This window comes from Hippichthys cyanospilos, chromosome 3 (genome assembly GCF_059441005.1).
Source record: "Hippichthys cyanospilos isolate Australia breed blue-spotted pipefish chromosome 3, RoL_Hcya_1.0, whole genome shotgun sequence".
NCBI lineage: Eukaryota > Metazoa > Chordata > Actinopteri > Syngnathiformes > Syngnathidae > Hippichthys > Hippichthys cyanospilos.
In genome coordinates, this window is record NC_142371.1 from 7,316,598 (window position 1) to 7,341,500 (window position 24,903).

A 24,903-nucleotide genomic window follows, 5' to 3' on the forward strand; every position below is an offset into this window, starting at 1 on the left:
AGACTCGCTGTCACTGCGACACCGACCAAGGAGCACAGGCTGTGAAGTCAGCTACTTTGAAGGCTCAGAGGATTGAGGATTTAATAACGTACACTCAGACAGCATATGCTGGCATCTTTTACATTCGGATAGCCCTATTGCTCCAAACCTAGCAGCTGAGCATTCTGAGCACTCTTGTCAGGGCTAACCGATTTACACCTAACGCGAACTTTAGCCTAATGTAAGAGTTTGGTTATTTTTTGTAAGAGTGGTTATACCTTGAGACTGGGATGACGTTGCGATGTTGCCGCTCAGTTCTCAGTCACAAGTGCAATCCATTAATAAAATGTAAAGGGGAAACGCAAACAGTAAACATGTAGTAAATGCACATCTCACCTCTCAGCAGTGCTTTTTGCAGCCCGACTACATGGTCCAGATTTGTTGGTCTACCCAAGTTTTCTTGTGCACTAAATAGTTGTTTATGTAAGTTTAACAGTATATTATTGATTTGGTCTTTTTTTTTCTGTGAATTATTTATTTGTTACTACAATGTCATTGTACCAGTGAATGGTAATAAGAATTGCTTTCTTGTAGCATGTAAAAAGGGTACTTGTGTGAGTGTGTGTTTAATATTTATTTTAGTAATGACCAGATGGATGGATGAATGGATGGATGGGAGGGACAGATTCTTTTGCAGACTGAACTGGAACAGTCTGTTTGTTTGGCGGCTCTAGGGCTTTTTCTTTTTCACAATACTGGTACACCTGACAGTTTGCTGACAGAAAGTAGATTATACATTATTCCTGATAAAAGCAGGTCTATGTTGTGGCGTAGATGGCTTAACACTTTTGGTGTCGTTGATTGGGGGAGCATGCAGTATGACTACAGCATGTATTGATCCCTCTGAATTATAATGGAAATAAATTCATTAAAAAAAATGACATCTTTTTAGAGCCCATTTCAACCAAGAAGACCGCATGCTTCTGTGCTGAATTTATGAGGAAGGAGGTGACAAACATTGTGCCAGTCACCAAAAATACCTATACTTAGTCTAACCAGCCACTGTGTAGATTTAGACTTTGTTCAAGACTTACACTGGGCATAAAAATAAAACCCGTTGTGTTCTTTGAAACTTGAGCCATTATTAGCAAATATCAGAATTTGCTGTTCATTCAAATTTTCTCCCGAAATACAACAGCTAGGTAAAGTATAGCCACTCATCCCGAAAACAGAATTGCCCCGTTTCATTACAATCGTTTCCTCACAAAATGAGTCAGACTCATTAAAAGATTGCTCTCTTCTGGCACATTAGGTTTATTGGGTAGAGTAACCCTAAGTCCTTTTTACAATTATTCATGGCCTACAATAGCTTTGCAAAACTTGTAGATCCATATGATGACCCCCAAGACTTGCATTTTTTCACACATGAGCCAGTCACTGGGGTCTTATGCCCCTCCAGCACCGACGTGCACTTAAACTCATTGACCTGGCTTTTCCTTTGCCATTGGTCTCCTTTCTTCCTGTTTAGGCGATAATGTCGACTCGCAAACCACTCATTTGAGTGTTAAACCCAATCCCGACCATTGGGCTAAAATATAAAGTAAAATTATGCCCCCCCCCAAAAAAAAACCTGTTCAAAGGACACAATGAGAAGAAATGTATTTGCATTGTTTCAAATTTTAGGGGGAATAAAAGTCTACACTTTCGGGGCACTTGAGTTCTCCACTGTCTTTGCTTAATTTGGATGGTAGTAAGATGTTGCTGTTTTTTAAAAAATCTTATTTAGATAAGTATATACTCACATGTCCAAGGAATTGCCTGAAACTACTTGTCTATCTGTGTTGCAAACACAGATTGTGACTTTATAAGGACCCCATATTAGCACAGAAAATTTCACCTTCATAGGATACATTTTTGCAAATCTGGCAGCCCTATGCTATATTTTCATTGTTAATTTTGCTTTGTTGGAAAGGCTACGATTACAGTATGTGAAACAAAGATGAAAATGTAAATCAGTGTGATTTCACAGCTTCTCATTCTGCAACGCAAAGCATATTGACTTCCTTCAAGTCAAAATTATTTAACAACCATGTTTGCCCAATTACAAGATTTGGAACGTTTGACTAATCCTGTCACAATCTTCCCATTACATTTTGGTGAAATGCTTATTCTCACCCAAAATTTGGCTTGATATGAAAAAATATTAAACAGTATACATTGAGCTGTACAAAATAAAACAATACATGCGAGCTATTGAAATTAAAATATAACCGTTAACTTAAAACAGACAGACATTAAAAGTCTATTTCTTAAATAGCCTACAGGAATATTCTTATTTTGAAACCGCTATAGCCTATAGTTTCCACATGTAAGGATGCCGTATTTCTTACTGTTTTATATTGCATTGAGGTGATTCCGTTCTAGTTCTCTATATAAATATTGTTGCTTTAATTGGTAAAAAGGGCACAATATTTTGTTGAGTTTTTCGCAAATAAATGTGGCCACGCAGAAACCTGCAGCGCGCCGCCCCAGAGACTCCTCATCACCGCATTCACGTCTTTTGCTGCGCCTTAGATTCAAATAACGGAGATAAAGTGGATTAAGTTGCGGGTATAGAGCTGTGGGGTTCTGACTGATTTCTTTGCCTTCTGCTATCTCTGCTTTGACTGCATCGCCTCCTTTTGTGTGTGCGTGTCGATGTAGCTCCTCTCTGCTGGGATCCTGGTCTGCTAGGGGCTGCAAAACCGTGCTCGTCGATTCACTCAGAACCAAATGCCTGTGTGACAGACTGTCCACCTTCGCCATTTTAGCACGACTCCATCCCGAAATGGTAAGTGTGAACCTCCCTTGATTTCGTCAAAAGAACGAGTAGCGGAGACTGAGTCTTATAGTGGGTGTAATGTCCACGCACCAGCCTTTTTTTTTTTTTTTTTTTAAACCCAGGGCGTCATTGTCATTTCATTATCAACTGATCCTCCCCCTCTCCCAATCTTTGTCACTATCTCTCTGCCTCGCGAAGCCAACGCAATGCTGCCAAAAAAAAAAAAAAAAGGAATTAGAAAGCTTGCTGACCATAGCTATTATTTACGTCACCTATGTATTCATATGATTATTATTGGACTCAGGGCAAGGGCAGCATATTTGCAGTATTCGATGCTGACCACTGGTTATATTTTTAAAATATTTTAATCTTAATATTGTTTTTTTCTGTAATTCCATATCCCATGTCTAGCTAAGCTTATAATATTATAATATCTAGCATATGTAGCTAAAAGCCACGTAATACAGAATTGAAGCAAAAAGTGATAATATTAATAGCTAAGAGATTTAATTTAAAAATAAAGAGTCACAGTGCTGCAGCATTCAGAAACGCAGCTCCTTCACAAGGTAGCTGTAGTTGGGGAAAGCCAAACCGAAATGTGGCATCATGGTAAATGGTGTTCCAAAAATCTGAATCTGACTCAAACATACAGCCATTCTCATTGTGGAAAGCACACTCCATCTCTGCGAAGAGTGTTCATTGGTTACTATTAGTTATTATTAGACTGTAAATTGCTTTAAAAGCATTTTGTAGGATGGTTACCCTGGCAACAGGATGGTTTCCCATAAAGAAGTACATAGAAGGAATGGTGCTTGTTAGACCTCGGCCTGTACAACTCAAATGGAAGGCTTTGTTAGGCCAAAAGAACAAGGCACAAACATTCATTGTATGCCTCCATGTATACAGGAAGGCCAGCATTTTCAAATCATGACTATGGTCTAAAATGAATCGAATTGAGGTATTAGTATAAGGGCTTGTGTATAATGAGCTTGAACCATACAAATGTGTGTCATACTTACTGTACACAAACAGATTTTTCGGCCTTTTCTATCCGTAACCAGGACTATTTAAACCTGCACAATTCCCCCCTCTTTCGGTGTGGCACCATCGTTGTTCTTGCAGCAAAAAAAACAAGCAGCTAGTACCTACAGAATGGTTACAACCAACCAGTGGTTGTCCATCAAACCCAGTAATGTCTTCTCTGCTGGCAAAACGTAATTATATTTGATCATAATTATAATCTATTATAATTATTATTATAATCTGCGGATCTATTATACTTTCATTTTTATCTGTTTTCATTTATATATATATATACTGTATAAGCCATTTGGCTGTGACAATCCCTGTGTCCTGTGCTTCTGTATCATGGTCATTCTTTGTTTTGTATTGTTTTAAAGCGAATTAAAACATAGAAAAGGATTTCTTGTTGGAACTGAAACGCACAGGCAAACTGTACATGCAAGTCATTGAAGTGTTTCTTGAGGAAAGAAACACAAATGGATTTGTGTTGGATTAAGTGTTTTAGGAGATAGCCGTTTTTGGGAGGGAAAGCATTTTATTGATATATTTATATTATAATATGATATTTCTTTTTTAATTTGTTTTTGTTTTTGGACATTACTGAAGGCGAAAGTAAACGCCCGAACCGCCACTGCAACCAACTAATGAGGGTATGGGCATCCATGGTGATTGTCAAACACAAGTTGAGCAAGTGACGTCAGAGTATGTTTGTCACAGAGTAATAACGTAACACTCTAGTATATGATTGCTATACACAAACGCGGATCCTGAGAGTTTGGCAAATCTCCCCTTTGGTCTGAGTTTTTAGAGACTTTCTTAAAAAAAAAAAAAAAAAACGGGCACATATAGAAGATTGGGCAAACCGGAGACTTTGACTGCCCGTTTGCAAGATTTGGAGCCAGGGAAAAAAAATTAAAAAAACAAGGCAGATACTAGGCATGCGCTAACAACAGGAGTAGCAATAAATAGTGTTTTTAAAAGTCACAGTTATTTAAAAACCACCCAAATCTGTCAAAAACAGGAAGTTCTCTTCCCTCCCATGTCACCTGGCTTCACAAGCAACTGCACTGTGCAGCAGGAGCCTTTTCGGCTGCAGCAGCCTATCACATTACAGCTGCTGCAGTCCACTTCCTGCTAACTACCGCAGGTAACGTTAACATGCTATCATATGCTACTTTCGCAGAGCGTTTTATCTGATATTGCTCAAAGTAGGACTCGCAAGCTGTAAGGTGGCCAAACGATGGAACTTTTCCCCCATCCATACACAAACCTAGTGGGTTGTGTGGGAAGAGATGGGAAGAGAGGAATGGTATTGCATGTACGCTACCAGCTAGCTGCAAGCTATGAAGCTAGCGAGAGAGAAATACAGAGACAGTGAGATGAAGCACACTCTCGTACGAGAGAGCGAGATAAGAAGCAAGAGAGACAAATTGGCCAGCGCTGGCTACTTTGTGGCACATGAGCGTGTGTGCAGAAAATAAACGCTCATCACCATGAAACCACTCCACACTGTACCATTAATTGATACATGAAGTAGTTGGATTGATGGTAGTTTATTTCAAATCGATCTTATTTTTCACATTCAGCTGTCATTTTACATGTGCAAATTTCATTTTAAATTAGATGTGTTCAATCAGAAAGAATTTATGTATACGTTTATTGTTGAGCAAAAGCCCTTTTGCTCACTGAAGGTTTGTTTTGATTTTATTTAGTTTTAATTTCCATTTAGCATGGTAAATGTTCGTTGTTGCAGCAAATTCTGCATTATATATTTTGTTTGAAAATAAAACAGCTTTTTAATGTGGAAATATGTAGCAAAAATATTTTAAAGTGATTAACTTTGCTGTAATGTCAATACAACAATACAGTGATATTTTTGCTCAAGTTTATCACATATCATACTGTCAGAATTTGATATTGTCCCATGCCTAGCACATAAATATGCCACATTTTGTGACTATCAAACAAGAAGAGAAAAATTGGACCTCTTTTGGGTGAGTAAATGCCATGTTTTGAATTTTTAGAATACTGGGCTGACTGAAGTTAAAAAAAAAAAAAAAAAAACATTCTTAAGGTGCAGTCACAAAAGGCTCTCCCTGTTGGCATGGGAAATAATCAGTGAATATCATTGCAAGCCTGCAGTAACGCAGCAACTTGTTCGTGAGTTCTGTAATTTTCCATTGTCAGTGAGGTCATGGTTACATGTGTATTTTGAGACTGGATGAGGAATTTGAGGCGTAAGAAGAATGGAAACAGGTAGACTGAAGTTGAGTGTACTCTGTAGTAATGTGGAGCTGAGGTTTGATTCTTGTATTAATGTTTATTTATTTTTTATTTTAACAAATCATTTTGTGGGCTGGTTGAACCTCCTTGTGGGGCCAGGTGCACATTCTACACCCCTGCTCTAATATAACTCATCAATGCCACTCTTTTGTACTCTTCTGTTTGGTTACTGGCCAGTAACACTACCTGGTTTGGTATTGGTAGTGCAGAACTACTAGCAAGGCTGTTTGTTCTGTATGATGAAGGGAATGGAATGGCACAAAAAACTACATCAAAATAGCATCATGATTTTTTTTTTTTTTTAATTCCTTGACTGACTCTTTTGGTCAAGGATGATGGGAAGGCAAATATTTTCGTCTTCCATGCACTGTTGATGCCCCACCAGCTATCATTTTTTAAAAAGATATCCATGGGCCCCATGCCAATTATCTACTGTGAATTTCTTACCAGTTTCTAAATGGCCCAGGCAGTCTGTCTGTAACTAGCCTCCTACGGCCACAGAATAATAAACACCTCACTCCTTTTTTCGCTTGTACTTTCGATCTTCTTTTGTACCCCTCAGTCATTTTATCCCTCTGATGCCACATTACATTTCCACTTCCGATTTTTACAGCATACATAACCTATTACTCTCTTGCTGTTATTTCTCATCCTTATTTTGCTCAGCTCAAATTTGCCGCAGGCATTTAGATTTAAATAAAAAACAAAAACACACACACACACACACACACAAATGTCTGCATTTTAAAGGAATGGACTCTGAACCTCTAGCAACTAAAACTGTTGAATGCTGAATGGATAATATATTGATTAGAATCTTAGCTCATTTGTTAGTTTAGAATATGGCCCTTTTTGTGTTGGGGGCTCAATGTCAAACGTTTATTTTTGGGCCCAATAAAAAAAAAAAAGTACAAAAACATGTCTGGAAATAAAGGTAAGGCTCAGTATTTTACAAATATGCAACAACACATCAAATATAGATGTAAAGTTGAATAAAATTAAAAATGTTTGTTCAATTCAACAATAATGGTGTACTTGTATCTGCACAATGTCATAGCAAATGCATAAAAGAAAGCTCACAATATACTGTGTTTTCCACACTATAGGGTGCACCTAAAAGCCTTCATTTTTTTATAAAGCTGATGGTGTGCCTTATAATCCGGTGCCCCTTATATATGGATCAATATTGAGATTGGGATTTGTAGATGGGGAATGAACTGATAAAGTAAGTTTTATGTTTTTTTTTTGTGTGTTTACATTTGAACAAGGTTGGTCATATTGACATTGAGTTATTATGCTATTGAAAGTTTAGGGTTATTATTTGAGTTATTATTGTTATTACTTTGAGTATTACTATATTGCGATTGCACTGGAGGAAAGGTTCCCTGATATAAATCTTGCACCACAAGTTATACCTTGCTGTTAAAAGATAAACTGTGACGGAAATACTCCTAAAATAAAACATTGACAGTTGTTTATTCATTTTGGGAGTGAATGCAGTTGTCAGAAAGCTGGTTTGTAAAAGTTTGACTGCTTCTAATGTTGCACCTTATAATGCGGTGTGCCGTATATATGGAAAGGGTTTTACAATATGTCATTAATCTAGGGTGCGCCTTATTATCTGGTGCGCCTTATAGTGCAGAAAATACGGTACCGTAATTCTTTGATTTATGTAATGGACTTAAGGTTTACTTCATACCTGAGGCTAACCTAGTTTTGAGAAATATGTTCAGTAATTTGCTTTTTGGTATACTGCACTGTCAAGCCTTCTTAACCCCAACCCTAACCCTAATCCCTTGCAGAAATTGGCCTATCTTTCCTCTTCATGGTTGTGATTGTAGGTGCATAGCACTTTAAATTGAATCTTGTTTCTTTAAACAGTTGGTTTGGAATCTCCTAGTGATTATCCTTGAATTATGTGCTCCCACTTGAAGAGTGCCTGCTGAGCTTCTTTGAAGAGCATTAGAAGAACTCCCTACGTGTGTGATGGCATATCATCGAGATGTCCGCGGTATAATATGGACTAGCTGCTGGGCAATTAGACTTATCCTGTCAGTGGGCCATCTGGTATCACACAGGCCAAGGCTGGACATGTATCTCTTCTTCTCACCTGCAATGACTGGTGTCTTCCCTGCTGTGTTCATGGGCCCGATACTCCAGGTGGCAATGTTAGCAGGCTCCTTAGGGGATTAAAGGTTACAACACTCAGCCACTGTTCTGCACTCATTGAAAGATCAAGTAGGAGGTGTTGCGGCTTGGAGCTGGCTGTTCCAATGATTGTGCTCTGTGGCTGCAGCTTGTGACGGTAGGTGCTGCAAGTGTGCTTTTGTGCGCACTCAAGCTCATGTTGGCCTCAATTGCCTCAATCATCATTGTGACCTCACCCACTTTTTGGCCTGTTTAAAAACTTCAACAGTCATTTGACTGGTGTGCAGCTTGGTGGACAAAGACGAAATGCTAGTTCGAAACTAGAAAAGTCACATTTAAAGATGAACCGAAAAAACGGGCCCAACATCTGAAGGACTTATGTGTTTTTACTTGCTGTTATACTGCTCTATGCTTCACTGTACCCACGGTGTGAAAAATAAAATTCATTCTACAACTGTCAATACTATAACCTCATTTCCAGTTCAATCCCAAGTAAACATTCAAGACAATACAAATATTGAGTGTAATCCAGTTGAGTCGTGCTCTTCCTCTTCAAGTGTGGGGACATTTCACAAACACTGTAACACTTTACAATAAATGACACCCTTTTGCAGTTTTTCCAAGACAGCTCTCAGATATGCATCTATGTTTGTAAACACAGGTCGATGCACTTTGTTAAAACTGCTGACAGATAGCTAACACTTAGTTTGATCATACATTTAACTGCACTTACATTCAATCACCTCTGGAAGGGTTTCCCTCTTTTTCCCACGGATGCCAAAGCATCATCATTATAAAATATGCATAGTTGACAGCATTTCCTAGACTTGTTAACAGAATTCTTTGCCACAGATCTAAATACATTACAGGACTCACTGCTCCTCCTGTAACACCAATTAAGCTGTCTGTCCTCAAACAGTGAGGCTTCTTTGAAAGCTGCATGGCTATTATTTATCGACACATAATGTTTTTTTTTTTAGCAAGGCTTGCTCAGTAATCCATCATAGAGCATGGCTGTGTGTTTTTTTAAACGTATTATGCCACATAGTAGCTACTTTTATCCGGTTTGATGTGTATCAACACTGAGTCGCAAAGTTCTAGTATGTACAATGGACAATCTTAATATTGTGTTTTCCAACAATACGTAACTATATTTACAATATCATCTGTACCTGAGAATCAAATAAGTTAAGCTTGTGTTTCCATTCTTTGTGTTTGCCAAAACATAAAACAAATAGGGTGCAAGATCAGCATGTCTGCAAAAGGTAGAAATATAAATCCACTTTACAAGCAAGTAAAAATCTTTTAGAGTACAGACAGGCTAAGCGTGGCACCAATCTGCCGGTTATGTTCCTCGAAAGTAAACATCACCGGAGCACTCTATAAGGAAAGAAAAAATAGAAAATAAATAACTTATGTAGTTATATATTGCTGCACCTCCTCAGTCACATAGAGGGACATGTCATTGAGTGTGTACATCAATAAATATTATATTTTTATTCAAACAGAACGTTTGGCAAACTGACTACCCACAGCTCTGACAGTTCTTCAGCAGAATTTAAATGGCAACATCACTTGGACAAGCTATGTGCAGGGCTAAATTTGGTCATCTTTTGAGGATCACATCATTAATAATAATTGATAATGTACTGAATTTCAGCCGCACCATTCAGAGGCTAACATTAACAATGGACCAATTGCCCTGGGCTAATATAGGAAACCCTGGTCAGCTACACTGCCATTGTGTAATACGGCACAAGTCCCCGCTAGCTGCTAATGTGAGGACAAGACGTATGATGCATTCATATGCAGTCGGACAATTCAAAAAATTATTTTGAGTCTTGTATATTACATAATATCATGAACGATTCATAGCAACACACAATTGCACTGTATACCTCAATACGTTTTTAAATAATAGACAAATGATTGTTGCAGAATATTCCAGGCATTTGCTAGAGAAAAATGAAAAGAAGATCAACTAAAAGTAATGTGGTCCTGGGAACGAATGGGTTAATGAAACTGCTGGAATGGAGTGTTATTCAGGGTAAACGAAAGACAAAAGTAGGGTGGGGTCTCACCAGTGAGTGACAAGGACTCCAAAAAAGGGTCATTTAATATTAGCTACTGTTTGGTGCATGGGCACAAACAACAGTCAGGGCCAGATCTCCCGTTGGAAGATAATGGAAGATTTTCCACTGGGATTAATCCCACCGTACATGTGCCAAGCCTAAATTTTTTTGCAACTTCAAGATCAAGCCCTGGTGCGAATAGTGTTGTTCTCTGTATTTTCATTGCTGGTTGTCATATTATCTCTGTAGTGACTCCAATAACTCTCTCTCATGCTGGGCAAGACTTCTGTCACAGACGCAAGTAAAAATTCTCTCAACAGACATGTTTCCACGCCACTGCACTCATAATGTTTTTCTCCCCCATTTACTTTTAGAGAAGGAACTCACTGCAGTGCAGATTAATCAGAAGGATTTAATTAACTTGGCCCCAACACACACATCAAACTAGCAGACAAGACAGGCTATAAACTCAGCCAATTATCTCTTGCAAGAGCTAGGGGTTGATGTCCTGCAATAGGCTGGACAGGGTTTAGGGTTCAAAAATCAGACTGCAAAATGTTTACTTTTACCACTGTTGTCCAACACTTGCAATATAAAAGCTGTATAAAAATGCCAATGATCACATCAGTGGTCTCTCTAACTTCCTCACATTCAGACTTTGAATAAGACTGAGTGGGAAATTTTAGACACACAGCTAAGAGAAATACATTTCCTATGAAATGAGATGTTAAAATACGTCGTGTATTTCAGCATTAAAGAATTTGCTGATTGAATCTACATGGAAATGTTGCTCAGTGTGACATGGTAGAATAGTGGTTAGCCCATCAGCCTCACAGTTAAGAGTCCCAAGTCCAATTACAGCTCACTGGAGTTTGCATGTTCTCCATGGGCATTTCGGCTCCTTCATTCCCTCCTCAATAGACAGCTGGGGTAGGCACCAGCAAGCCAGTGATCCTCGTGAGGGCGATTATTATATGGATGGATGGAAATGTTGCTAAATGTTATTTTGCAGACAATTCTTACTTATGAAATAGCTTCCAAAATATATTCAAACCAAGAAAAGACTAACAATACAAGTGATGAACTGTTTGTAATTACCTAAGTCATATATTGTAATTAAGCTTCATTAAAGTGTGGCTCCAGCCAGGATGGGCCCATTTTTCACCAACAACTCAATTTATGCATTCTTAAGTGAGGACTATGATATTAGCTTGTATTTTCAATTTTATATATTTTGGGGGGGAGAAATTAAGTAGATAACATCTTCCAAAACAATCCCTAGAAATGTGCAAGATGGTCATGATATGTCAAAGGAACCTTGTAAAAAAAGATTTCACTGGTGTGTGTGTGTGAGGCATTCGGTATTAAGTCAGAATCCGCTGTGTATGTCTCATGCTAACATTGAGACAACATGTTAAACCAGAACTAAAACCACAGCTATACATTCAACCAGCTAATATTTAGCTTATAGCAAACACTGCAGCAAATACTCACATAAACATGCAATATCACATGCAATATATGGTTACACATCGGCTGCTTGGATAAGATCCATTTGCTGTCTTGCGCTTCAGATGCACCTTTGTCAAATATGTTCTTTTCCTAAAGTTAAACAACAGTACCTTATCCCATCGGCGTTCTGTAGAACATTTGCAGAATTCTTGAGAAATTTTGAGACTTGTGGTAGCAGAGAGAGATATTTGCAAAGAGTTCAGGCCAGAGTGTTGATATGAATGTAGGTCAAGCACCAGTCCGTGCCAAACCCAAATCAAGTATTCAGAATCAGTAAAATATGGCAATCACTATAATAGTAGTGACATAGTAGTGTCTATGTTTTAAGCCGTATAATGTGCTTATATTCAAAATAATGATCAAATCATTTATTTGTACAGTTGGACAATGAAGAGCTGCTATAGAGTTATATTATCTGACCAAAGGAGCTTGAGGTAGCTAAAGTCATGGCTGAAATCAGAGCACAATCTTTATATTATTTGTGCTGCAATTTAGAAATGTTCTCCTTCACTATAATAACACGATAAAATGACATAAAGTTTCTGTTCTGTCTTTTTTTTTCCAGAACATGGATAAAACACAGCTTCCATCCGTGACACTGATTGTGGGTTGTGGAGTATCTTCTCTAACGTTGTTGCTACTTATCATCATCTATGTGTCAGTTTGGAGGTGAGAAAATACATGTTATGAATATTCTTAAAAGAGATCTAAACTGAATTTACTAAAACCTTCATATTTTGAATCATGTTTAATTCACGCATTTTCAAGTATTTATTCTAACTTGCTTAATGGGGGCCACTAACTCGATGTTGCTTCACTTTTGTGAGAATGTAAATTTATGACGAAATTTATGATTTACCACTTCAGTTACTAAGAAAAGAAACACTACAGTCAGTAAATAATCAGCAATAAAAAGCTAAACATTTGATCTTATTGTATATATAAAGCTAAATTTACCCATGATTAAAAAATGTATCAATCTACTTTACATGTACTTACTGTAAATTGTAGCTGACGCGGATCCCTATCCTTCACATCAACATTGCTGTATAATGTTTTTACTCTTGGCTACTCTTCCGTTGATTTGAGCTGCATGTTCCCATCTCGGTCATGATGTATACAGTATCCAATGATTATATCCGTCACTCACAAGTTTGTCTGCCGACACAGTTGGATTCCCCACTGTAGTAACAGGCAACGCACTACTCTGCTGTCGATGTTACTTTCGATCCGCACCTGATCACGATTTCACCCAACGTGGCACCCTCGTTACATTGATTAATTGTTTAAATTGTATGTCATGATGGCAATGCTAATCATAATCATTATCGACTTTTGACTAATGCAGGCAAATACAAGTATTCTTGCTTTAACGATTTGGGGAATTTGTGGGTTACAAACATGTCAATCACTAAAATTGCTAAATTCAAAATGTTTTTTTTTGTTTGTAATGTGGAATAATAAATAAATAAATACATACATGACAATGAAAAAGCCATACTGTAATAGCAACAGTGGTAGACAAGAGACTCATTATTTGAACTAATGATGTAGTGGAGTTATTGATTAATTTGTTTCATCTATTACCGCAATTCTCCAAATATGAAGCACACTTTTTTTCCGCAAAATGAAGGCCAAAAGTATGGGTGCATCCTATAAACAGTAACAAAGTATTTTTTCATTTTATTTTTTTTATTCTACACCATTTGAGGAAGCTTAATCTGTCAGCCACATTAGCCGAGTTTTGATGCACAAATGTGCATTTTTATACTGGCCATATTCTTACTTACAATAATTACCGTAATGGGATAAGCTAGCACCTGTTAGCATCAAGTGGCTGTTGCAGCTAACAGCAGCTCGAGTTAGTTTTTCCGTCATTATTTTCAAGAAAAGACGCGGGCAGACTGAACCAATGTCAGAGTCCATCCTTGTTCAGGCACAGGAATATGACTAAAACAGAGAGGAAAAAGTTGGTGAAACACGGATGTAAAATGGTAAAATGAACTCAAACCACGTCACGAGGAAAAGGAAAAACAACAGATTCAAGCCAATTCAATATTACACTGGTGAGGCATTCACTGATCTGTTCACGATGTGGGAAATCTGAAACACACTTAATTTAACACACAACAAATATATAACTTAAGAAAATATGAAGTTTACGCAAGATGAGATGAATTATGTTTTGTTTTTACATCGTCGCCAAATTATTGGTGCGTTTTACACATGGAAACTACCAGAAAATACCAGTTTGACCCAAGAATTTAAGGGTGCGTCTTAAACACAGGTGTGTCTTATATTTGGTGAATTACGGTATTTATTTGTTGTAACAAAGTCCAGAAAAGACAACTTCAAGATGGTTTCCTTTTTTATTTTATGTTGATCATTTTGAAAAAAGACATATTAAACAACACACTGGTTCTCATGTGCAAAACAGTAGCATAAAAAAACAATTCGGAAGTAGACATAATCCTTTTCCCCAGTTCTATTAAAAATAAGCGAGACCCACAAATGTTTAATGTTTCTTTCCTCTCATTGTCCTGCAGATATATTCGGTCTGAACGATCTGTCATTCTTATCAACTTCTGCCTCTCAATCATTTCCTCCAATGCTCTTATTCTCATTGGACAGACGCAAACAAGAAATAAGGTAAGAACCCATGAATTAACTTTAAAATATATTCAGGCTATACAGTATTGTATGATCACAGTGGTGTATTGATGAGCTTTTCCAATACACTCTTTTATCCTACTTTTCCAGGTCTTATGCACTATGATAGCGGCATTTCTTCACTTTTTTTTCCTGTCGTCATTTTGTTGGGTCCTGACGGAGGCATGGCAGTCATACATGGCAGTAACAGGGCGTCTAAGGAATCGCATAATACGCAAGCGTTTTCTCTGTCTTGGCTGGGGTCGGTCTTCCATCTCTTATACATGTTGTAATTGCAATAGTTTTGCAATACTAATTCATTCCATTTCATGTCTCCTTTTTCTATCACAGGTCTCCCTGCTCTTGTTGTTGCAATCTCAGTGGGCTTTACCAAGGCAAAGGGCTATGGAACACCAAGCTAGTAAGCACACTTTTCTATAGATGGTCTATTATGTATGGTATAATTTGACCAAAATTGTTCATAATGAGTACATTTTCATGCCTCTATTACTTTTTCATGATCATTTCATTCATATGTGTATTTGGTGTGACCCATTTCTATGGCATTAGATAATTGTCAGAAAGATGTATTTGTAGTAGTTATCATTTGTGTGTCTTAGATGTTTTCATGTGAGTATGAAAATTGTATAGGATTGATTCTTTTTCTTGGGGTTAATACTCATCCCAATTTGCATATTGTGATTCATACTCTTACTTAATTATGCATGTTTTCTGACAAGCTTACTCCATAATTGCTTTCAGTCATTCCATCTTTCTGATCTGCTATGTATTCCCCATCTCGTACGTCTTTGGGTTTACATCACTCCACTGTTTTTAATTTTGTGAATGCTGAAAAGCATAAACTGATCTGTGATTCTGCCCCCCTAAAATGTTTTTATATAGTGCATCAAAAATATTTTTTCAATTCATTCTGTCCATTGTAGATATTATTTTTAAAGCTTGGACTGGCACAAAAAAAACACTGTTCCAAGGGGGTGTTTTTGGAAATTAATGAAGACAGCCAAATACCACTCTTGAAAGTAGCCGTGGACTATAGTCTCAAAATTTGCATAGTACATTTTCCATCAAAACATCAGCTTACACTCTGTAGCTACTTAAGTGTGGGTTTTTGTTTTTTTAAATTTTTTTTTCTCATTTTTTTTCTCTTTATTTTTTGCTCCATAATTATGGAGCAACATATAGTTGAAAAAAAACAAAACAAAACAAAAACAAACTTAAGTCTGCATCAGCTCGTAAGTGTTCGCTTACAAGTTCTGCAGATTGCACTTTCCAGCTCTATTTGATCCTACAAATGTCTATCTGCTCCTCTCTTGTAGCTGCTGGTTGTCCCTGGAGGGAGGTCTTCTCTATGCATTTGTTGGGCCAGCTGCAGCTGTTGTTTTGGTATTCTTTCTTCTCTCTCTGTGCTTTTGGCCTTTAACCACCTTTGCATCAAATTGCCTCATCATGCAATTCCAGAATAGCAGTTGTTTTATCACTATGCACTTCGGGTTGAATCCACTTGTTGACTTGTCACTTTAACCGCCTCATAATGTAGGGTAGAGCATGTAATCAACTAAATGCCAATTGCGTGTTTTAGCATTAAAAAAAAGGATGCCTCGATGAAAGCAAAAGGTCCACGCAACAACCTAGCAGCTTAGAGGTGTCAAACTCAATTGCACAGGGGTTCCAAAACTGAAAGTATTATTATTATTAGCGAGATTATAATTGTTAATGTTCCAAAACTGAGTCACTTTCTGTGTGGTCCTACTTTGGATACGTATGCAGTCCCGCCTCCATTTAAATGACCAGGTCTCATGTATCCGACCTATACGCCATCAAAAGCCCAATATGCGCACCGCTGAGATAATGCTTGGGAGATGGCTGGGAAATGTCTATGAAACTGCTAAGTTGTTATGAGTAACTGTGTTGATTTTATTTGACTTTAATTTACTTCCACTTGAAACACGAAGTATAAAGTGGACATATGTGGCCATGGTAGTAATTGAGCTATGCAGATGGTTCATTTATTATGGGAGGCAATGATGTGACATCATAAATGTCTCCATGAAATGAGGAGATTGAAAAGACTCACCTCGCCAAAATATTTCTACCTCCTCCTGCTTCGCTTCTCTGTGGATATGAGATGATTTAAAAAACAAATAATAAAATAGAGCACCGACTCGCTGTACTATATTTACTTCCGCAAACACTGCCACATGACAGACGTCACAATGTACAATGAGAACGGGAATAACAACATGCATGGCGGTCGATGAAGAGGAAAGTAAGCAGTGAAAGGAAAGCGAAAATTGAACAATGCGAAAGAGGTGTGAGTTTCTGCATCCGCATCCTATTTACTTCCAGAAACTTGACATTACGGGGTCACTTTGGGATGCATTTGACACACTGACTTACTAAAATATAATGTGACGATTACGCAGAAAAAACAAAAAAAATCACCTCAATAATTGAGCATTAAGCCCTCCAGTCTAAACTTAGTGGTTAAGCTTCAGGATGGACTGGAAGGACCCTTTTTTTTTTTTTTTTTTTACACCCAGGTGCAAAGTGCAGTCAAACTGTGCACATAGGAAGAGTTGTAGTTCTTTTGGATTTTTTTTTTAGAAAGGCACGTTTGTATTTGACGAGACGCAATATCATCTGCCGAATTTCCAAGAACGGATAACTAGACTTCAACTGGATAACTGGACTTTTGCTCCAGCACAAAAATGTATATGTCTTTTTTTTTTTTTTTTTATGTTAGACCCCACCTGCTCATCAATAACCGAGAAAAGGCCAATTTGATGTTTTGATCATTTTCACCACAAAAAACAAGTTGCTCATGTGTGTCTTGGGTTTCACAGCATTTGAGCTGCAAGACAGCAGATCTACAGAAAAGAGCTGAAGTATAGGATTTACAGTTTGCGTGCTATTGGCAGTGAGCTTATGTCTCTGTTGACTAGAGTGGGCAGAAGTTGAATAGTTGAGCAAAATCCGATTTACTCATCCAGCGGATAATCCAAAATGCATGATACTGTATATGACAACACAATACTGTAGCTGGACATCATAGAATTACTTAAGTAGTAAAACAGTGTATAATAGCAAACAAGTGACATTTTATTTTGCTCCATTTTCACAAAAGAAGTTTTTTTTTTTTTTTTTTTTTTTTTTACATCAGTACTAATTTTGTCTGTTTAGTTTTTTGAACTTGGTTTAATATTTTGTTTTCTAAACTAGGGTTATCATGATGAAAACAATTTCTGCTGTCCCTCTTTAATAACATAGTATTTTCCTGGAATATTACATTTATGTTATTCACACTTTTCTATCGGGGTGTGATTTTGATTCTATATCCAACACTTAATCATATATAATTAACATTTAGAGCCTCAGCTCAGTGTTTCATAATTCTTTATAGCATTCTGTCATAATCAAAGTGCTTCTGCATGCTGTAAACAAAGAAATGTCTTTATATGTATTAATTGTATGCCTCTTCTTTTGGCAGGTTAACATGGTTATTGGGATTCTCGTTTTTAACAAACTGGTGTCCAAAGACGGCATTACTGATATGAAACTAAAGGAGAGGGCGGGGTATGCCTTATACCACACTTTTACACTGTCACCTATAACCAGCCTGGTGGTGTAGTCACTAAGAGGATAACTGGGCCTGATTCATCAACATTTTCATAAGAATTACATTTGATCTTAGAAAAAGGTTCTCCGGTGGGATTTCTTTATTCAAGCATTTTTGAACTCCACTTGGAAAAGAATTTTAATGATGACTTAATCTCTTTAATCTTATGACAACAGAACAATAAAAAGTATAAAAACACATGTTCAATGACGACTGAAAATGTGTGTAAGTATACTGTAAAGCTTTCCTCGGAAACTTTACATCCCACATTTTTATTGAAAAGAGCAGATGTGTTCTCAAAAATGATTGGTGAATAAAGCCCATTTTCTTTGGATCAAACCTTTCAAACTGATTCCAGAAATTATCTTTAATTGTTAGAACGGAAAGAAATTAATACATGTAATTTAAGTAAATTATTATGTATCTTGAGAGACCACTAAAGTACTATGCAGAAGAAAAGAAAGCACAAAACGTGGAGCTCCATCTGGTTATCGGTACTGCCATAAAGATGGTGTTTCATCCCAATGCTTTAGAAGTATCCAGCTGTTCTCTGTGTGTTGTTCTGTGATAATACTATTCATTAATTCCACCTTGTTTTCTTCTCTTTGGTCATTTCTAGTAAGGGTAAGCAGGGCTTCACAAAATAAATAAAGAAACAAGGAAAAGAAAACATCTAATAAAAAAAAAAATTGCATGTATCATATTGGATCTGGGTGACATGCAATTACATTTTGCACCGTCAAATAAATATAATGTTTAATAAAAAGATTGACACATAAGAGGGTGCAACAGACAAATAAACAACATAAGTAGTTATGTTAATGTCAAGCTGGTTGTTTAAGAGCACAGACATTTTTATATGTGCTGTACTGGCTAGACGTCCATAATAAGACAGACATCAAAAGCGTTTCGTAAATTACCCAATTATTCATATATATGCGTGCATGGATGCATTTGATTTGACTTAATTGGTCTCTTGAAAATGCACACGGCATTCCCATCTACAATTATGTAAAAATAAAAAAATACGTAGGGGTGCGCTATGTCCATTGCATCTTCCTTTAATTGTGTGAATTTGGTCAGACTTTCTGCTATTTGGACATACGTACTGTCAAATAGTCATTTACTATACAACCCAACTCGGTTGACGAAAAACCTGATTACGTTTGAATAAATTCTACAACCATACAGCTTTCCAGAAAGAGTACACCCTGCTCCCCTTTACAAGACAGTTTTTTTCAGTCCACTTGAGCATTTTCTGGAACATTCAAATGCTTTCGTAATGGTTAATGGTTGCTTTCTTCAATGAGTTTTTTGTTGAACTGCATCTGTTTTTGCTGTCTGAAATGTCATTTTTTAGTTTGCACAGAATCCCCTCTCTCTCACTCAGGGTTCCTCAATCAGGAACACATCAGCCTTAGAAATCCTTCCCCATGCTATCAACGATTGGGTAAACTATTAGATGCCCAACGCATCCTCTCAAAGTATTGGTTTTAGCCCCATCCATTACTGCATCTGCTTAATCCGATTGCAAACACGCAACGCTCTCTTAAAATTGCCATAATAATAATATAATATTATTGCCTCTAATTCTTCTGATCGCATGTTAGCTGTCAAGAACATAACATGATTTCCTCAATTTCTGGTCATGTAGCACCCTAAATATTATAATGTAATAGCTGTAGCCATAAAAACAAGTCATGTTTTTTGTGGACAATAGGCTCCTAGTTTTGCTTTGCCAACTGTATCTTTAGGTGTAGTTTGTCAAGAGTTTTTTTCACTGTTTTCTGGTGAAAGGCTACAGACTAACTCTTGTTTTTTTTAACCAAACACACATTGGTTCCTCACTTAAAAAATAAATTACAGTCATGCAGGCGTGAGCGCTGGTGTCTCGTGCCTCATATTATATGCCAACAATGTCACCCTGAATTTTCTCTCGTTACTAGAGATTATTATTATACTATATAATATATTATAATATTTTTTCTTTGTAAGCTGAATTCTTCATAAGAAGAGGCGTTCATAAGTAGAGGTATCACTGTATCAATGTAATGAAGTCGTTTATTAGTGCCCTGAATTGCTAATAAAATAGTTTTGTTTTTTTATCTCCAGTCGGGACCAACAGTTGCAGTAGAAAGAAACAGCTTCAAAATAAAAATGTATCAAGGCATTCATGTCCCTATCTATTGCTAAAGTAAGGTATGTTGCGGAATTGGCCTTCTCACAGCGTTTCCACTGTGATTTATAGTCATGCAAAGCATTCACAATTCTTGCTGTGATTGGCTTGACATATTTTTTTCTGATGTGTACATTATTAAGCAGGTATCCGTGGCAAGAGAAAATACCTTGATCATTTTAACTTAAGTAATCAAACTACGCAAGGCTCGTTTCACCTCTGATGTGGAAACCTGCTCATTTGTGCATTATCGCCAGCAGTTGCGTTGAAGTGTTGACCTGAACTTTGTTCGTAAGTACAAATGTTTAATGCGAGAAAGATGAACAGACAAAATGGTTGCACATGATTGTACATTAGTTAGTAGATGAAAAATGTAATCGCAGTGTCTGAATATTTAGACAAAATAAAACCATGTAGGGCCAGCCTGAAGCCCTGTGGTCTCTCAAATTTATTTGGTTCATTGCATACCGCATGAAGCAATTGGATTAATTTAGGATTTGGCCACAGTCTACTTCATCCATACCTTTAGGGATCATTTGCTTATGTCAATTAAATTTAAATGAAACATTTTCTGTTTCAGTTCAAATGAATGTGAAGGTGTGCTTCAACAGAGAAACATATCGCATTGAAGACATGCACCGAGGCAAAAAGCTAAGACCTCACAAGATTACAGTCATATAACGTGTGTATATCAAATACTTAATATCCTGTGTGAATGGCCAGAGCCCATATGTGAACCGACGACTTCTGAATGAGCAAATGCGAATATGACGAGTCTGGAACGACACCAGGTGTAATATACAATAGTGTTATATACGATGTGAATATATAACTATATCACATTGTCCAGTTTGTTTTATATGTAAAGTATATACAGTGCCTCATATTATATGCATATAGCACAGTATAATAAACATTAAATGAATGAATGAATAAACACTGAAAAGTGCATATAACACACATCTCCCCAACATATTTCCAGAATTGCGACATTTTCAATCTGGATCTTTCAGAAACCTGCACAGCAGTGACATGGCAGTCATCAAAATCACAAGTGACCCAGTCTTAACCAGTTCAAGACACATCAGTGAACTCGTTCTCCTCAACTTACTGCTTTTGACACCCCACTATGCTATTCGTCTCAACCACTTGTGTGAGCACCTCTGGCTTGTGCAGATTTGTAGTTGGTCTGTTTAAATCTGTCCAGTAGAAAATTGCTTGCCACCATCCACAAACCAGCCAATCCAGCTCCAGTCAAGGCATACCACATATATGTGGAAGCCTTCTCTTTACAATCCATTGATTATCCACCTACACGGACTGACCTTACATTCTGAAGAACAACCTGGAGGTTAAAATCGACTCCACAAATTCTGTTGTGGAATTCCTTAAAAAAATGAGTAAAAGAGCAAGAGAGAGGGAGAGAGAGAGAGAGAAAAAAGAGAGCTACTCAAAGAGATAGTGAGTGAGAGAAATGTTTTTTTTTTTTTTTTAAGATCAGTGGTTGTATTTTGGAGTCTGGTCAGTAGCAAAGTATACAGCATGCGACGCTTCGGACTCACTGGACTAACATTTAAATATAATCAATAGAATACAATAGACAACATTGTAATATAATAACAGGTAGAATTCCATTTACAGATCCCACAGAAAATCCATGACCAATCACCCTTCAACTGTTTACATTTTTCAGGCTCTTGTCATCAGTCACTGACTGTCTCTGAGACCCTCATCCATGCCCTTCCCATGTAAAGGGTGGACTAAAGCATTGTCCAATACTCGTAACTCTTTAGTTCCCATCTACTCAAAACCCTGGCAGAATATCATCCCCGACCCTCATGCACCTACGATGGCTCCAAATCAAGTTTCAGCGAGTATCCAGAATTTTAATAACTTCCCTCTATGCCTTGGCCCCACCCATACATCACTGACCAATGTGGCAGTGCCCCACTTTTAGAACTTTCCCAAGTGAATAATTGGATGCTGCTTCTGTGGAAATGGAAGTAGCATCTCAAGAACATCTCATGTCTCATTCTGAAAATGTACCTAAGTAACAGGCATACTCGTTCTTGGGTCCCCTGAAAAGCTCACTATAATTTTTAGATTATTACACAGCTGTCTATGGGCAGTCGGCAGGGAACACCGTGAACTAATTCCCAGCCAATCGCAGGTCACACTGAGAAAAACAACAATTCATTCTCAAAACCATAGCTAAGGGCAATCTGTAGTGTCCAATATACCTATCATGCATGTTTTTGTAATGTGGAAGGAACCCAGAGTGCCCTGAGAAAACACACAGGCTTGGGGAGAACATGCAAACTCCACACAGAAAGACCGGAGCCGAGCTAGGATTGAACTTGGGACTCTGAACTGTGAGGCGGGTGTGATAACCACCAATCCACTATTATTATTAGTAGTAGTAGTAGTATTAGTAGTAGTAGTAGTAGAAGAAGTAATATGATTATTAGTAGAAGCAGGAATATTTATTTTTGTTTGTTTGTTTGCAAAGGTGGGAAATGTGTCAGTAACGACGGACTATCGGTACTAATCCTAACCCGCCGAAAACATTTTAAATACGATGGACTAAGACTGAGGGGACAATTGATTTTGTCCGTCATTTTAATCTGTTATAAACATCACCACTTGTGTTACCTGACTTAATTGGTAAAGGTTTATCACCGTTATATCTTCCAAATTTATGAGAAATGTTTAAACTACCATATACAGTACTTGGGAAGACGGGAGTACAAGTGTGAGTGAGTAGGAATGGTCGTCCACAACTCGACTTGCCCTGCGACTGACTTGCAGCAGGTTCAGAGTGCGCTGTCTATGCAGAAAAGTAGTAATAGCACACATGTAATGGCTGGCTTTGCTGTGAGAGCACTTTTGTGTAAAGACTGTAGTTGAGACCCGGCAGGTTAATTTGTATATTTATTGTTCATAAAAATGAAATAAAGAAATGAAATGGGCGGTAACCAAACACTTGCAGTAATAACGAGCAATTGAACTGAACAGTTCACAGCAAGCATAACGTAATGGTTACTCAGGATAGCTGAAAACTACATTTCTCTGTAACCTTAACAATTTTGAGTAAGGGATTTCTTAAATTTTCAACTCCCAAAATAACTTTGATTATATCAGTTCAATGTCTGCATTCCAAACCAAAGCAATGAAAAGTTAATTGATGTATGTGTGTCACTACTTTGGCCCATTTGCCGCTGTCAGGTAATATAAACATCAGGTCAGAATGCCCCAAATAAAAGTGTGTTGAGTGGTGGGATTTTTTTCTTTTCGCTAAGTAACAAACAACTTTAAAAATATTTTTCTTTAAGTGCCCATGGGAGTTCCTTAGCTGTACTTGCATGCTTTGTCACACGCCAAAACTAGACTTATTTAGGCACCTGTGCTAAATATTTCTCTTATAGCTTTGTGGCACGTTCATTTTACCGCAGACCTATTCTGAATTCACACAAGTTGACTACATCAAATTAGTTTGTTTGCAAGGGGCTCCTGTCAGTTTTGGCCCGCTTGTTTTTTCCACACCATTGTTTGGATGTTAGTTTATTCAAGGATACAAACTGATCAGTCAGAAACATTTGTCTCTATACCCTTGGGGGTATAATTTGGGGGTTTTATGTATTTGAGAAGAATGGAAATACATTTTCAAGTTGATTCACCTTTCATGATTGTGTTAGTTAAGGTTTAGAAAACATGTTTAATTAAGTTTATTTATTCTGCATCCAATTAACTACACATGAACATTTCAATTAGGCAAATTCTCCCTTAGAGACAGACTTTATTGCTATCTGCACCTAGCAACAAATTAATTTGACCTCACCAAATGAGACAACACTAAAACCATTTAAGTCAGGGAAAGGTTTAATTTTATGCTGTGGTATGTTGTATCCCATCCTTTTCACTCAATCAAATTAATTTACTGTTAATGTTAAGTCATTTGATACAAATCTTTTGACCAGTAAGTAATTTTCCCAAATGGCTGCCTGACCACCATCAGGCCATCTGCTTGCATTTTACCTTTTGACTTTTCTGTCCAAGTAAGTAGTTTTTTTTTTAATTTATTTTTTTAATACATTAATTTTGATTGCCTCGCAATAGTACTGCCTAAGGCATTCATTTAACAGGTGTAGTGCCCTTTCACTTGAAATTAAATTTTTTCCATGATGTGGTATTTAATCAGGGCATCTACAGGCTGTACATTTGAATTCCCTCCATTTGTTGGTGTAATTCTTGTTCATCAGTGGACTTAACAGGATGGTGAATGAAAACCAGGCAACATTTTTAAAATTTCATTTAGTCTTGCATAACGGTTAATTCACGTAAAAGTACTGTACATATAAGACTTATGATTTAGGCTTTTATAACGGCATAAAAATGATGTCTATTGCATTTGAATTGAGATTGTAATTGGAGTGTACACTAAAATACACCTATATACTGTTCTCCAATAAAACTAGTAAGATATGAAATTACATCATTTCTTACTTTTCACTGGTTTTCTATAGATAATAATTGTGATAGATACTGTTTTACAAAGTACAGTTCTCTGGTTGAGCTAAAATGATATATGATCATTTTTACTCTA

The 24,903-nt window shown here is 37.2% G+C and overlaps 1 protein-coding gene across 6 annotated transcripts in view; it reads left to right on the forward strand.

The window, feature by feature from the left end:
• Positions 1 to 24,903, forward strand: part of adgrb1a (adhesion G protein-coupled receptor B1a) — a 123,791-nt gene that overhangs the window by 75,918 nt on the left and 22,970 nt on the right. For all 6 annotated transcript variants that reach the window (XM_088410107.1, XM_088410105.1, XM_088410108.1 and 3 more), the window contains 7 exons: positions 2,683 to 2,809; positions 12,404 to 12,507; positions 14,385 to 14,487; positions 14,599 to 14,749; positions 14,839 to 14,908; positions 15,825 to 15,891; positions 17,996 to 18,081. In XM_088410107.1, the coding sequence (XP_088266233.1) occupies positions 2,683 to 2,809; positions 12,404 to 12,507; positions 14,385 to 14,487; positions 14,599 to 14,749; positions 14,839 to 14,908; positions 15,825 to 15,891; positions 17,996 to 18,081 (708 nt within the window). The remainder of the gene's footprint in view (positions 1 to 2,682; positions 2,810 to 12,403; positions 12,508 to 14,384; positions 14,488 to 14,598; positions 14,750 to 14,838; positions 14,909 to 15,824; positions 15,892 to 17,995; positions 18,082 to 24,903) is intronic.